Source organism: Pagrus pagrus (genome assembly GCF_965226575.1).
Source record: "Pagrus pagrus genome assembly, chromosome: 1".
In the NCBI taxonomy this organism is placed as follows: domain Eukaryota; kingdom Metazoa; phylum Chordata; class Actinopteri; order Spariformes; family Sparidae; genus Pagrus; species Pagrus pagrus.
In genome coordinates, this window is record NC_140185.1 from 10,303,565 (window position 1) to 10,317,260 (window position 13,696).

The 13,696-nt window shown below is 40.7% G+C and overlaps 1 protein-coding gene across 6 annotated transcripts in view; it reads right to left on the bottom strand.

Annotated features, from left to right (window-relative positions):
* dmxl2 (Dmx-like 2) overlaps window positions 1-12,390 on the bottom strand; it is a 50,747-nt gene extending 38,357 nt beyond the window's left edge. For 4 of the 6 annotated variants that reach the window (XM_084362027.1, XM_084362023.1, XM_084362026.1 and 1 more), the window contains exons 1-5: window positions 11,986-12,390; window positions 2,316-2,441; window positions 1,984-2,055; window positions 1,784-1,862; window positions 1,430-1,574 (exon numbers count right to left, since the gene is read on the bottom strand). In XM_084362027.1, the coding sequence (XP_084218153.1) occupies window positions 1,430-1,574; window positions 1,784-1,862; window positions 1,984-2,055; window positions 2,316-2,441; window positions 11,986-12,072 (509 nt within the window). In that variant the 5' untranslated portion in view covers window positions 12,073-12,390. The remainder of the gene's footprint in view (window positions 1-1,429; window positions 1,575-1,783; window positions 1,863-1,983; window positions 2,056-2,315; window positions 2,442-11,985) is intronic. The other 2 variants (XM_084362025.1, XM_084362024.1) reach the window with 1 other exon arrangement.
* Window positions 12,391-13,696: the final 1,306 nt, after the last annotated feature.

Consider the following 13,696-nt stretch of genomic DNA (forward strand, 5'->3'; position numbering starts at 1 on the left):
CGGCTCCTGTTTAACTTTCAACTGGCATAAGTGGAAAAAAACAGTGCATGCTTGGAACATTCAACTGTTCTCTCAATGCCCCGACATTATTACCTCCAGTAAGGAGGTAATATTTTCACCTGAGTTCGTATGTTTGTTGGTTGGTTTGTCAGAAGGATTTCACAAAAAAATTGCTGAATGAATTTCCATAAAACTTGGATGGAGGATGTGTCTCAGCCCAGAACAGACCTAATTAACCTTTGGTGCAAATCCAGATAAAGGGATGAATGGAGGATTTTTTTCTCACTTCCTTTTACATTGCAGAATAAGGCGTTTTTGACATTTTCATTTATTTCTCAGGGAATAATGCATGGATCTTGATGGGAAAAAAACAGCGCATTTAGGTGGCAAGCACCTGTGAGTAAGTACAATTTGATGTGGATCCTAGATCTGGTGAGCTGACATGGTCAAGAGGTTAGTGATAGTTTAAAATTTCAAGTGATACAGGGCTACTGAGCTTGATATTGGATTAGGCTTGATTGACAGAGGTATGCACTCTAAGGTACAAAAAGTTTTCGGAATTGGCCCCTTAGATCACCTCAGCCAGCAGCCAGGAACCAGGCTGCAGTGGCTGCCACATGATAAACCATGGGGTCAACTGCTCATATCAAAGTACGCCTACGTGTTTTTGCCACTAAGAGGCTTTGATTGTTATTCTGTGTTTGACAACACTGTGGAATGCAGAAATTTTTACTTCACAGAAACAAAATAAAACTCCCCAAAACCATGTTGGTTAGTCTCTCCACTGCTACAACAAACTCATTAATACTAATACTCGCTAATACACCCTTCATTCACTGAGTTAGATGTGAAATTATTCTGGCTCTACATGCAGAGCATTTCAGTTTCTTGGTTGTTTCGTATCAAAGCGTCCAATATTAGATAAATGGTTATGATTGGACCGACACAGACAAATCTGTCTGAACAGGACGGGTATCAGATACATCTGCCAAAAGACATAAAACACAAGCTTGCAGATTCGTCTGGTTCCCATCCTACTGAATAAAAAATCCATTTCAATTTTCGATCACAAAATTGACAGTACATTTTGGTACTTTCAGAGATGAGCAAAATCATTTTTTCACACTCACTTACAAGTAACATGCTTGGTTAAAGAAAACTGTTACAAGACAACAGATCAAGAGTTGAGGAAATGAAGATAAATGAGGACACAGGTCTGCTGACACTGCTGTCAGAATATTACATGTTTGCTTCTGCACTGGACATAAGAGAACATTTAATGCAATAGAAATTTATGTACTCGGCCCTAAAAAATCTTTGGATTGTGACTCTGCTGCTGACCTAATATACATGACCTCTAAGAAACAAGATTTTTCCCATGTCAGTCATATTAGATGCTTTTACAGTATGTACTAAAGTAATAACCTACTTGCACTGCCAGACACAGTTCCAGTCATTGAGGACAGGGTGGGGCTTGTCGTCATTTATCTGTCCATCCTCCTCCTCTATCAGGGCATCTGTCAGTGGTGGGGCCCACAGCTGGAGCCGCTCAGTTGCTGCTAGGATGCGGTTCCCTGAGGACACAAAAAAAAACACTATGTTACACACCTCACGTCCCACGTTGACAAATGCAGTACACAGAGCCACATGCACAGTGACTATTACATAATGGACATGTTGTTCCAGACAAACCGCAGGGGGGTGTAATAGGAGCAGCGCGTAGTGTGGATTAATTTATACAGACAGTCAGAGAATCAGTTTAACACAGAAAGCATTGGCGTACCTTGTGGGTCCCAGGCCAGGTTGTAGGTGATGGCATCGAGGAAGAACTGTCCTGTCTTTTGCCACTGATAGTTAAGCTGCTGTTAGTGACAGGAGAGCGACACACACCATGCAGTGTTATTGGCACACAAGTGTGATTAAACTCACTAGATACTGATTTAAACCACTATATAAGCCTAAAATACTGACATTCATGCTCACCTTGTGGCGTTTGTTTGGGTTGGTAGAAAGAGGTTCAAAGATGCAGACTGTGTTTCCGTAAGATGCGGCGATCTAAAAATAAAGATCTGTGTTCATCATCACAACATTACTCACCCCATCAGTGCTTCTGCACAGCCATTCTCAAAGGAGAGGGGTAGAGGGGGGTGGTGTTGTGGGAGAGCAGGATGGCAAAGGAGAGGAAAGCATGGGCAGTACAAATGCAGGGCTAAATGGACTTCTTTGTGCTCAGCATAATTGACAATGTCTTCTGGCTACACAGAGAAACTAAAACTGTGTGTGGGAGAGTGTCTGAGTGTGCAGTCAACACTTACCCTGCCAAGCTGGTGGGAGCACTCCACACAGCCCACCTGTATGTTTCCATTCTGAGCGCCGGGGATAATCTGCACACAGTCAAAGTCACTGGCCAAGATCACTACATCACAACCTGAGCCATAGGCCTGGAAAAGAAATGGGCACAGGGGAAGGAACCAAATCAGATTGAGTCAGAATAAACAAATGAAAACAAAGCAGAAATAGAAGAATTAACAGTTTTGACATTTTTTTCAAAGATGTCTATGTACTGTGTTGCAGAGATAACCATTGAAGTCAGCATGCTAACTAGCCAGTCCTGGTCCACCCCATCTCATTTTACCACTTTGTACCATAAGAGGTGACAGTCTGACAATGCAGCTCAGACCTCCAGACGTGGGCATTGACTGATGCCTGACCTCTCGTGCTTCATGCCTGAACCAGCCACGTTTTTGTTGTACCATAGCCAGAGTCTCGATTGAGGCCGCTGCAGACTATTAGCAGCATGGCTAACAGAGCTTACTCGCGTACTTCTTTTACAGTTCACAGTTACTCGGGTGTTGCACTGCGTCTCTACTTGTTTTGAGTGTAAATTCGATTGCCGGCCAAATCTTACATACTGTGACTTTAAATAATACGTCACATTTATTAATAAACTAGGGATATATGTAAAATAGCAGGCTATCCATAAATATCTCTGAAATTATAGACAATAAATAGAGCCGATATTACTTAGTCTACAAGCGCAACATCTACACACTGTGTAGAAGAAAAAGAAGAAAAAGAAGAAAAAGAAAAAGAAAAAGAAGAAGAAGAAGAAGAAGAGCACACAGTTGTTGCATTCATGACGTAAAACTGCTGCAACTGAGTAGAGCCACAGAGTGTAGACTACAGAGCCAAACATGTTGCCCATGTGAATGTTTTCTTACAGTTTCAGAGGGAGATAAGACATTTGCAATTTGCATACATGTTCCTAAAGAAGAAGGAGGAAGAATCTTTTTTTAACAAACTAAATCTTAATGGAGCAATGAAATATTCTTATTATGATGATATTATTATTACTATTATTGCTCAGTACATCCTAGCCTTTCTTACCCTCAGGTGTGTATAAAAGACAGGTTAGAAACCCCAATTTAAAATACAAAAATGCAAAATCATTGGTTATCTTATCGATATTATTCATGAGAAGCAGAAATGATCAGTCATTGGTATCAGGTATAATGAACTTAGTGTCTACTGCTTTATGGCTCGGTCTATTATGTTTCTTACTGCTTTGAATTTCCACATGAATATATTTAAACTGGAAATACAAAATAATGTCATATAAATAACTAAAAGCAGCCCATCATAGCACTCAGTGGCACTAATATGAATATTGCATTAGCAGTGTGAGTTATTACAACAGGATTAGCGCAGCGTGCCATTTCCTTAAACCACCATAGCACTGGCAGGTGGTAAATCGAGCACAGAAGAACATAACAGTAAAACTGATACAAGATGCCATTTTGCAGATCTACTGCATGACAAAAAGTAGACCTACACAGCACATGCTTAATGCCCAAGCCTATTGGGCAGCTCTGTGTTAATATTTGGATAATGGGCAGCGAGGTAAACCGATACAATGGCAGTTGCTGGCATTTGGGAGTCATGTGCAGAATGGCAGCAGTGGCAGCAGCACCTGGGAGACAGGCAAGCTGGCCTCGAAGCAAAGGTACAGTCAGGATGACGGCTCGTGTCGTTCATTATTCAGGAGAACAGGAGGAGAGGCCGGGAACCACTGGGTCACACAACAGGACGACGTTACAGCCAGTGGTATTATATATAGTGACAGGCGGGGACAAGGTTAAAGTGAAGATTGTCATACGATCATACTTCACACATTATTAAATAATACATAAGAGACAGGTCGAAGCAAAAGTAAGGAAGGCGCAGTGTGTGCTTTACTATCACTGCGGCATTTGCTCCTGCACATTACAGCTGGAATTAAAAGCGGTCACCGTCACGCACTGTCTAGGACTGCTCTGCACCTCCCACACACACACACACACACACACACACACACACACACACACACACACACACACACACACACACACACACACACACACACACACACACACACACGAATGTGTAAGTCCGTTTCACTCTCATTGTCAGCTAGGTAATTTGGACCTGGTGGGACATTCAGCCAGGCTGGTAAGCAGAGGGAATCTGCCTTAAACAGGATAAAGCATCGGTACTGCTTTGCTCTTGTGGTTTTCAGCTTCTGTGTGTCCTGTATTTCTTTTACACACACATTTAAAACAATAAGGCACTTAGGAAAAGCAATACAAAGTTGATGATACATTAGTAGTAGCAGCTTAATACCGATACATGGCATCATGGTTAACGTTGACACAACTACAGAAGATTTAACGGCATAAACAAAGAGTTAGGACTAAAATATCAGTGTCTTTATTGACTCAGAAATTTGGAGTCTGCTTACAGATCAGTTGTTTTTATGTTTGTTTTTTGGGTTTTTAGGAAATGAAATATTCAACAGTCATTACGAGAAAATTACATCTCCCATCTCTTGCATCTCAATGATGTTCACAGAAACTCTACGCTTTGGTCTTTATTAAGCAACCGATTTTAAGAGATTGCCTGCACAACTGTGTTCATCTATGGAGGGGGTTGGAGAAAAAGTCTGACAGATATTCAGATAAGAGATTAGAATTCTTATGACCATTAACCAACTAAGAATTTATTCCAATCAAAGGCAGCTCTTCAAATAAACAAGTACATGAGGGTCTGCTGCATGCCCATTCTAATTAATTCAATGTTGCGCCAGCTGTCAAGATTTTTATTTGATTCAGCAACACACAGCATTAAGAAGCCACTGATTCTGTCTATGAATGTACTTGGATCTACACCCAAGTATCTTCAGCTTATAAATCTGCTGACTTAATGAGTGCAACCCTGCAGCAGCAACGCTTCCTTCCTGTCAGTCATGAAAGCTGCTTACATCACGAAGTTGCTGCCTTTGGACAAATATTACCTCTGTAACACATTAACATTGACGAAGCAGTTGAAACTAAGGTGAGCAGAGAAAGGATTGTAATGTGATCTTACTGTTTTGTAGAATCCGAACTATATTTATTTAACTATTGTGTGGTGTAGACGTGATCTTTTGCTGGAATTGCTCTTATCCTGGTATTGTGGGAGCTTACTATTATTTTATATAAGATTTACAGAAGTCCTGATGTTGCAAAATAATCACAATTTCCCAGAGTCCAAAGTGTCATCTTCAAAATGCTTCTTTTGTCCAACCAATTGTCCAAAACCAAAAGACTCTCCACTTACTGTCATGAATGACAAGAAAAGCAGTGAATACTCACATTTAAGATGCTGGAACCAGCAAGTTTCTGACATTTTTGCTTGAAAAAAGAATTTTCTTTCATCTGAGTAATTGATTAATCAACTACTCATTACAAATCTAATCAAAAACATCCCTCACTGAATCACCTTTTTGAGCTGGTTTCTTCGGCCCAACTCTGGGAAACCCTTGTATCGTGCTTTAAAAAGCACACTCAGCAAACTCTATTTCTAGTTTATTAAAAGACAGCACGGTCATCCACATATTCATATAGTATAGTCATATTTTTATTACTGATGAGAGCTACACAAATTGATCCACATCGTACTTGTTAAGAGCATATTAAATGTTATTTGAACACTGTAATGGCGAACATCGTGACGCAGGGACTTAGCTGCTTTTCAGGATAAATGTATTTGGAAAGAAAGGAGTGAATGCAGTCACGTGCTGTGGTAATGAAAGTAGATAAGAGGAAGAGAATGAGAGATCACTTCTGCTAATGCAACTCAGTCCCTGTGCCTAACGCAATCATGCGAGCATGTTCCACTGACACAGCTGCTGCCATGTGTACCATGCTGCCATGTTTGTAGATGACTTTGAGCTGTAGTCAAAAGCCGTAGCTGCAAATATTTAGAAACATGCAATAATCAGTTTTAGCCTGTGTCCCTGTCTCTCTGTAAAATATGTATGAAGAAACTGTCCCTGGCAAACCCTATAGAACAGACCTGTACTTTGATCCCAGTGTCTACAGCAAGTATTAACCCACCGTGACATCAGCCATTGGTTTGTGGACTACTGTTTTGAAGCCTTGACTTTGGCATTATAGCTGTCACCATCTTGTTTCTTTGGAGTCAAAAGTGACGATATTTGGATGAGAGGGTAGATCTGGGGAGGATACATATTGCTAAGATGGATCTGACTGAGAACCTGATAAAGTGCTGTGGTAGTGACTTGCAAATTATAAGGTAGCCAAGCATTCAAGCACACGCTGTTTTATTGTCTATTTTACTCTAAATGGGACCTTAAAGGGTCAACTGTGTAGTAAGAAAGTCAATTTTGGAATCTCATTCCCAACTTGTCAAATACTGATACTTTGGGATGGCGACCGACCCAACCTACAATCCCAAAGTGCAAGTATTTGATGAGTTAGGAGTGAGACTCAAAAATCAACTTTCTAAGAAAGTGGAGCTTTAATTTACAAAATGAACATCATTCATATTGAAGAAGACTTGAAACTATGAATTGAGACCATAAATTAATTAGGAAACTATTTAATGAGGTAGTAAATCAAATCGCACATAGGATCATTTTCTCATAAGCTTACTTTTAATCAGACTTTTTAAAACCAGTGTAGTCGCCCCTGCTAGCCATTAGAAATTACGCATTGGCATCACTTATTCAGTCCAATATTATATGGTCTATGGTCTATATTCACATCATATGGGCATTGTTATTCTTGCTATTCACTGCAGCAAGACTGCAATGAGGCAGTGGGCATAACAGCCAAACTCAACTAAGTACGACTTTAATCTCCATTCTGTCTGTTACATTTCAATTTCCATAACATTGCAACAACGTCATGGATCTCAAACAAAGACAAGAGTGATAATGTTGCGTTAGCATAAAAAACATCAACTACTGAACAGATTTATATGTAATTTTGTGGACAATTATGTCATGACCAAAGGAACAGGTTTTGATCTGGAGCAAACAACTGTACCATGTTGTCATTTATAAAGAATGCTACTTTTGTCTTATAATTCCTGAACTGTACGACAAAAGAAAAAATGTGTGCCCTAGTTCCTTGATTTGGGAAGGGCGAACCCATTTCTGCCAGATTTTGAGCTATTTTGGATTTTGGTATGTAACTAAGGAGCTTGTAAAAGTTTAACCATTCATGTTTTGATATGCCATATGATTGTTGAGTAAATGGTTCACATAAATTGCCATAACTCCATGACTAAATGTACGGTGCATTTTTTACCAAATCTAGAGGGCAATATCTATTGTAGCAATCCAACAACATTTGGTGGGTTTCCACCAACATGTTAAATCTAAAGACCCATTGGTCATGGGTATGAAACACTTGAAATTTTGGAAAAGCCATACTTGTGTAATACAGACACTTGAATATTTTCATATAGGATTTCAGTAGCCTCAGAAAACTGGTATCACTACCTTACATTAAGTCATGATATCTGTATTCTGATGTAGATCAAGATCCACATTCATAAAGAATACTCTCTATTATAAAGATTACAAAATTGAGAGGAATGCAGCTTTGGTGGGTTATGCACTCTCTCTGTGCTTTGTAGTTTACACGTGTATTCTATTTTTAGTGGATCACACATCTGCCGCTTTGCATATCAAACCAGCTAGGCTGTTCATCTAAAACCACAGGTAAAAAAACACCCAAAAAACCCACTATAATACACACAGAAATTGTCTTTCTAACCATGATGTTTACAATTTCTCAAGAGGACATTATCATCTTGTCTTCGAATGACACTTAGCTAAAGGCAATGGTAAACAGTTCAGTCATATTTGTCATTCAGCTAATAAAAGATTCAAGCCATTTTAAAAAGTTCAATAATGTAAAATTATTCATGCAGTGGTAATATATGGATTACTGACAGTCGACCATTACGTTTTCAATTTGATAAAGAATACAATTTCCTTTGGTGTTGAACAGATCTCCTCTTACTTATGTCTAGGGTGCATTATGTGACAGTTTATAGTGTGCTATGGTAGAAATGTGTCCACCGGTAGAGATTTGGCAATACAGTTTCAAAGCGGGAGAGAGTTATAGCAAATCAGGGCTCGATTTTTGCATGATCTTGTGATCAAATCCTACTGCCTCGCAAGGTAACGTGAACTGGTTACCATGATGACCACATGCCATGAGAGTGAAACTCGTTGGTGGTAAGGAACCTCTGAGGTGGTTTGCCAACCACTGCTGAGAAAACACGGAGGAGGAGAGTGATTGTAAATACAGAACAGGAGGCAACCCAACCAAACCAAGATGAGGTTGAAGCTTCCATTTGGAATGAATGTTAGTTTCACTGCTTTGAGCTCTTGGTTTTCAAATGTGATTAAGTATGGCACATTATAGTTATTTTAAAAAAATTCCCTAACTGAATTTACAGAACTGTATTGTTATATATATCGTTACCGTCATGTACAATTACGTAAACCATGATAGACAATTTTGGCCACATCACCCACTCTCTATTTATTGCCATGTAATTCCTTCACATTCTTACTCATAACTCTAGCCATTCTGTCAGTGAGTTCTCAACACAAAACTATACCCACACCTACAGGTGTGGAAATTTCTTGATTCTAAGATGCATCACAATGCAGCTGTGGAAGATTCTGCATCGATGCAGAGACAGAGCATAATCTGGAGATCGCAGCCTACACAAAACTGTAGCCTGCTGATGTTGCTTGTTGATTCTCTAGTCATGGTTTGACAATACAGTCACCACAAAAAATATGGGTGAACATTAGGGCTATATTACAACAGTGTTTCCCACACATTTATTTATTCGTGGCGGTCCGCTAAAACCAGGTAAACCGGTAAAACCAACGAAGAAGAGGAGGAGGACTATTTAACGCAGCAGACCGTAACTTCCTCTGCAAGGAAGACGGCTGGCTTCATCGTCGAAATCAAGCCCCCACAAAGAGCACCAGACCTTGAAGCAAGTTTTTGTCTTGGCCAAGCTGTGTGATCACATCGTCATGTGATGCAACATTGTGAAAGACACATCTGTAAAACGGTAATAAAAGTCTAGATGAGCCGCCCGATTACATTTTATCCCCATTCAAAATAGCTGGGCGCTAAACTGAAAGTTAGCCGGCTCAAGCCCGATGGCACCCCAGCTGGACAGACAACGTCTCAATTAAAGTCTGATTCTGTGAGAAACACTGTACTATAATATGTTGGGAGATATGGCAGAGGGAAGCAGATATCTGCAGTGAGTGATACAAATGCACATTTTTTTTAAAAGTGAACATCTGGTGACATTTAGGAATTTATTAACTTATTGAGTAGCATGAACTGAACGCTGTGTGTAAAATCTCCCTCTCAGATCGTAATCAAATCGAATCTTGAGGCCAGTGAAGAACCACACCTCTACCAACCATCCACCCAAGCTTCAAAATGACAGGGCACGTATATTTTACTGTCTGTCATTCAGAAGCCATTTAATCTTAAACATTTCTCTCAATATTCCAAAGCACAAATTAAGCATGCAACATTGTAGAAACTGAAGCACAGACAAATATATCCAATGAAGCACTAGCCTCATGTTTGCTCATTTGAACTGGTGCACTGGCTGCTGTTGGTTAGGTGTGTGTATTTGTGTGTGTGTGTGTGTGTGTGTGTGTGTGTGTGTGTGTGTGTGTGTGTGTGTGTGTGTGTGTGTGCGTGCGTGGCAGGGTCTGGCCTAGGAGCCCTAGGGGTCAGTGTGAGTGTAACTGCATCGGACATGATGTCTAGTGTTCTTCAAATATCCTCTCAGATGCAGAAAGAAAACACCAGGCATAGAAACACGGGCCCTGCGGCGACATGCCAGGCTTTAGCCTCACAACCAGCTCTGTCCTATGTTGTTGAGCAGATATGACCCTAGGTACAAAGCCCGTCTGTTTACATTCAAACATCCTTGATCTGGGGTTAGTGTAAGGTGCACTATATCACTATAAGGACTGAGAATCAGAAAGGAGGGAGTAAAGTGTGTCTGTGTTTCTGAAAATATATAAAAATAAAACAACGAAGCAGCACCTCACTAATAGGAAGCAGACAGACCAAGCCCAGATTTGGCAGCCATTAGAGAGGCTCACAGTGTTCTCAGCATGAGGGAATGGTTGTGTGCAACATAGCTGCTGAACAATTTACTGTGAGCCTGTATTGGCAGAATCTAATGAACGCAGTCACTTTGCTTTTGGTGAAAACTATAATCAAAAAGACTACATGAATCCGGTCCTGGTGACTGACATGGCGGCTGCTTCCGCTTGAGTCATCAACAGGAAAAAAATTAATTAAAATATGACATTTTCTCAGCTTTCAATCTTTGTGATTGCATGAAAACATGAAAAATAGAACAGGTTACGGTAAACAAACTATGACTTACGGGATGTGAAAGATCATTCAGCTATCATAACAAAATCATCATCTTTCATCTTCCGCTTTCAGCACAAGAGCTGACTCAGGATGCTTAAACCAAAAGAGACACAACATCTGCTTGGGTCACGAACTACTGTGCACTTTTTATCTGCTCTTTTGCCATCACAAAATAGGCTGTAATATTATCGGATCTTCCCACGTCTCGCTGCACAAAAATGGATTATTGACTGTGCTTCTCGGTCCTGTCAACTTGAAGCACCGAGAGAAATGCTGGGAAGTTGCCAGACCTCAGACAGACAAAGAATATGTATAGCTCAAAGAGGTCGATAAATAGCAGACACAGGATTTGGCTGAAGGTAAAAGTGTTTGGATAAATTCATGAACTCAAACTGAGCTACACACCGGTTATATAAATGAAAGGTATTTCTATCTCGCTCAACTTCAAATGATGACAGATGGCACCACGTTTCTGAATGTTATATTCGACACCAACACACTTTCATTCAGCCCTCTAGCTCATGTATCCATATATGGCTCTCTACGTCATGACTGGCGCAGCTGATGCTAGGATGACAGCGAGCTAATGATCCGTGAGGAGGATTTAACGCCAAATGGTAGCAAGCTTAGCTAGTTCTGCAAACCAGACTAAACACAGCTTTTCACGCTGTATCGGTGCGCACTTTTTGTCAAGCCCCTTGCGTCTTCACCTGTACTGTGCACTGCAAAACATCGCGGAGCGTGCCCCTTTTACAAATATTTCCCTATAATGTTATGGCTGCGCAGAGGGATTCCCTTGCAGTAATTCTAACGTAACGAGATGCAGCTAAAGGTCATTTGAGTGGCTAGCGTCTTGGAATGATAAATAATATAACGTTACCCTGAAGGAGTAGATGCAGACATTATCATTGAGCTTCTGAGTGAGGACGGTAGCTTGTAAATGCCCGAGAGACTGTCAAGATAAATGAAAGAGGGGCTTGTGATAAGGCTGCCCCGAGTAGTCTTGGCTCACTGTTTGTGAATCCCTCGGTGCGGCAGATTGGCTAGCACACTACCCGGGTAGCTCGTGCTTTACCCCGCTAGCCAGCCCGTTTACTGCCAATACAGCGCGAGCGAGCGAGCGAGCTAGCTAGCTAACTATCCAGCTAGCTAGTGAGTCGTTAGCTTCAGTGGGTGTCATCTTGAGCAAATACAGCAGTATCAAAATAAAACTCACCGTGAAAGGTATGTCATTAACGCTTCCCACCGAATAGCAGCAATCTCCAGGGTTCACAGCTCCCGTCAGCACCTGGTGCAGATGCATTTTCCTTCTATTTTAGCAGCAGAGGGGATTTTTTAATAATTAATAACGAGTCCACCCTTTCGGTTTCTCCATCTAGCAAAGACTGGGAATTCCATCAGTAAACGTTATCGTTGTCCTCGGCCCGGCAGCGTCGTCTTCATCCACAAAACGGGTCGGGTTCCGGGATATTAGTGTTCGGCCCGTGCGAGTGTAATCTCACCTGGCCCTGTCATCTATTTAAACGGGTAAAACTCGCCGCCCGTCGCCTCTCGCTGTCAACACCATCCCTACGATTAATCGTGAGAGCCGAGGCAGCGGGATCTCTGCAGCGAACCTGACATGCGCGTTCACGACGTTGTCAAGGCACGACTGAATGGCCATAGAGACTTGTAACATAGACCGGGACACACCAACTCCTGGATTGAATTTAGAGCTTCATTGGGCTTATTCATAAATAATAAAGACAGTCAGTTACGATGTCACGTCCATTCTTTAAAATGACTTAAAACCTTCTTGTAATGATGAACCGATATTCTTTCTGGAGAACTGCACAGCAGCTCTAGCACTGATTTTCTATGTTTACGGCGCGCCGGCATGTGGAGCGAGCAGCCCTCTGTCGATGATCTGAGTTCATTGATCATAAATGTGGAGTCTGGGGTTCAACCAAGAGCTGGTGGGGTCCTGATGTTGTCAGTGACCGAATGAGAGGAAACTGTCGATATATACATCGTTAAAATAAAGCTCATGGGGGGGAAAAAGGCTAATTATTGTAAAAATGGCATTTAAAACACATATGATATCCCAAAAAAACAGTGGGCTAAGACTTTGACAGTCCTAAAAGAACCAAACACTGTTTTCTTATAAAGGGATAAAAAGTATTTTATGATTTCTTAAATGTACAGGAACTGAAGGGATTTTATTAAAACCAATACACACACACACACACACACACACACACACACACACAACAAATATCTAATTGGACTGTGGGAATGCTTAAAGAACTTAAACTTTAGTATTCCTGTGAGATTTTTAGAAATGTATGGGAATCCTGAAGGACACTACTGGAAAAGATGAAAGTCCTATAGTGCTTTTTGACTGTCTCAGGGGGCTTTACGATCCTTTACTTTATATGTGTTACTCTAACAGATTTATAGAGCCTTAGTGTATATATATATATATATATAGTATAGGTTATTAAGGTATGTATTTAGAACGAAACAGGTAGTTGGATTATTGGATTGTCACTCTTTTCATAATTTTTCAGGTAAAATGCCAAAAGTTTCATGGTTCCAGCTTCTCACATGTGAGGATTTGTTGCTTTCCCTGGTCTTACATGATAGTAAATCAAATATATTCGAGGTTTGGACTGTTAGTCAGACAGTAAGAGCAATTTAGAGCGTGACACTGGGCTCTGGGTAATTACAATGGGCATTTTTCACTACTTTCTGGTATCTTATAAACCCAATGATTAATAACCAAGCAAAAAAAAGATCATTAAAATAATCATTAGTTGCACTCCAGTGTCAGGGGGCAACAGTTGCTATCACAACTACTACATAAGAAATGCTACTACAATGATGTCCACTACTGTTTGACATACAGAGAACAGAGTGAGTGAGCTCGACCCAGCTGAGGGTTCATC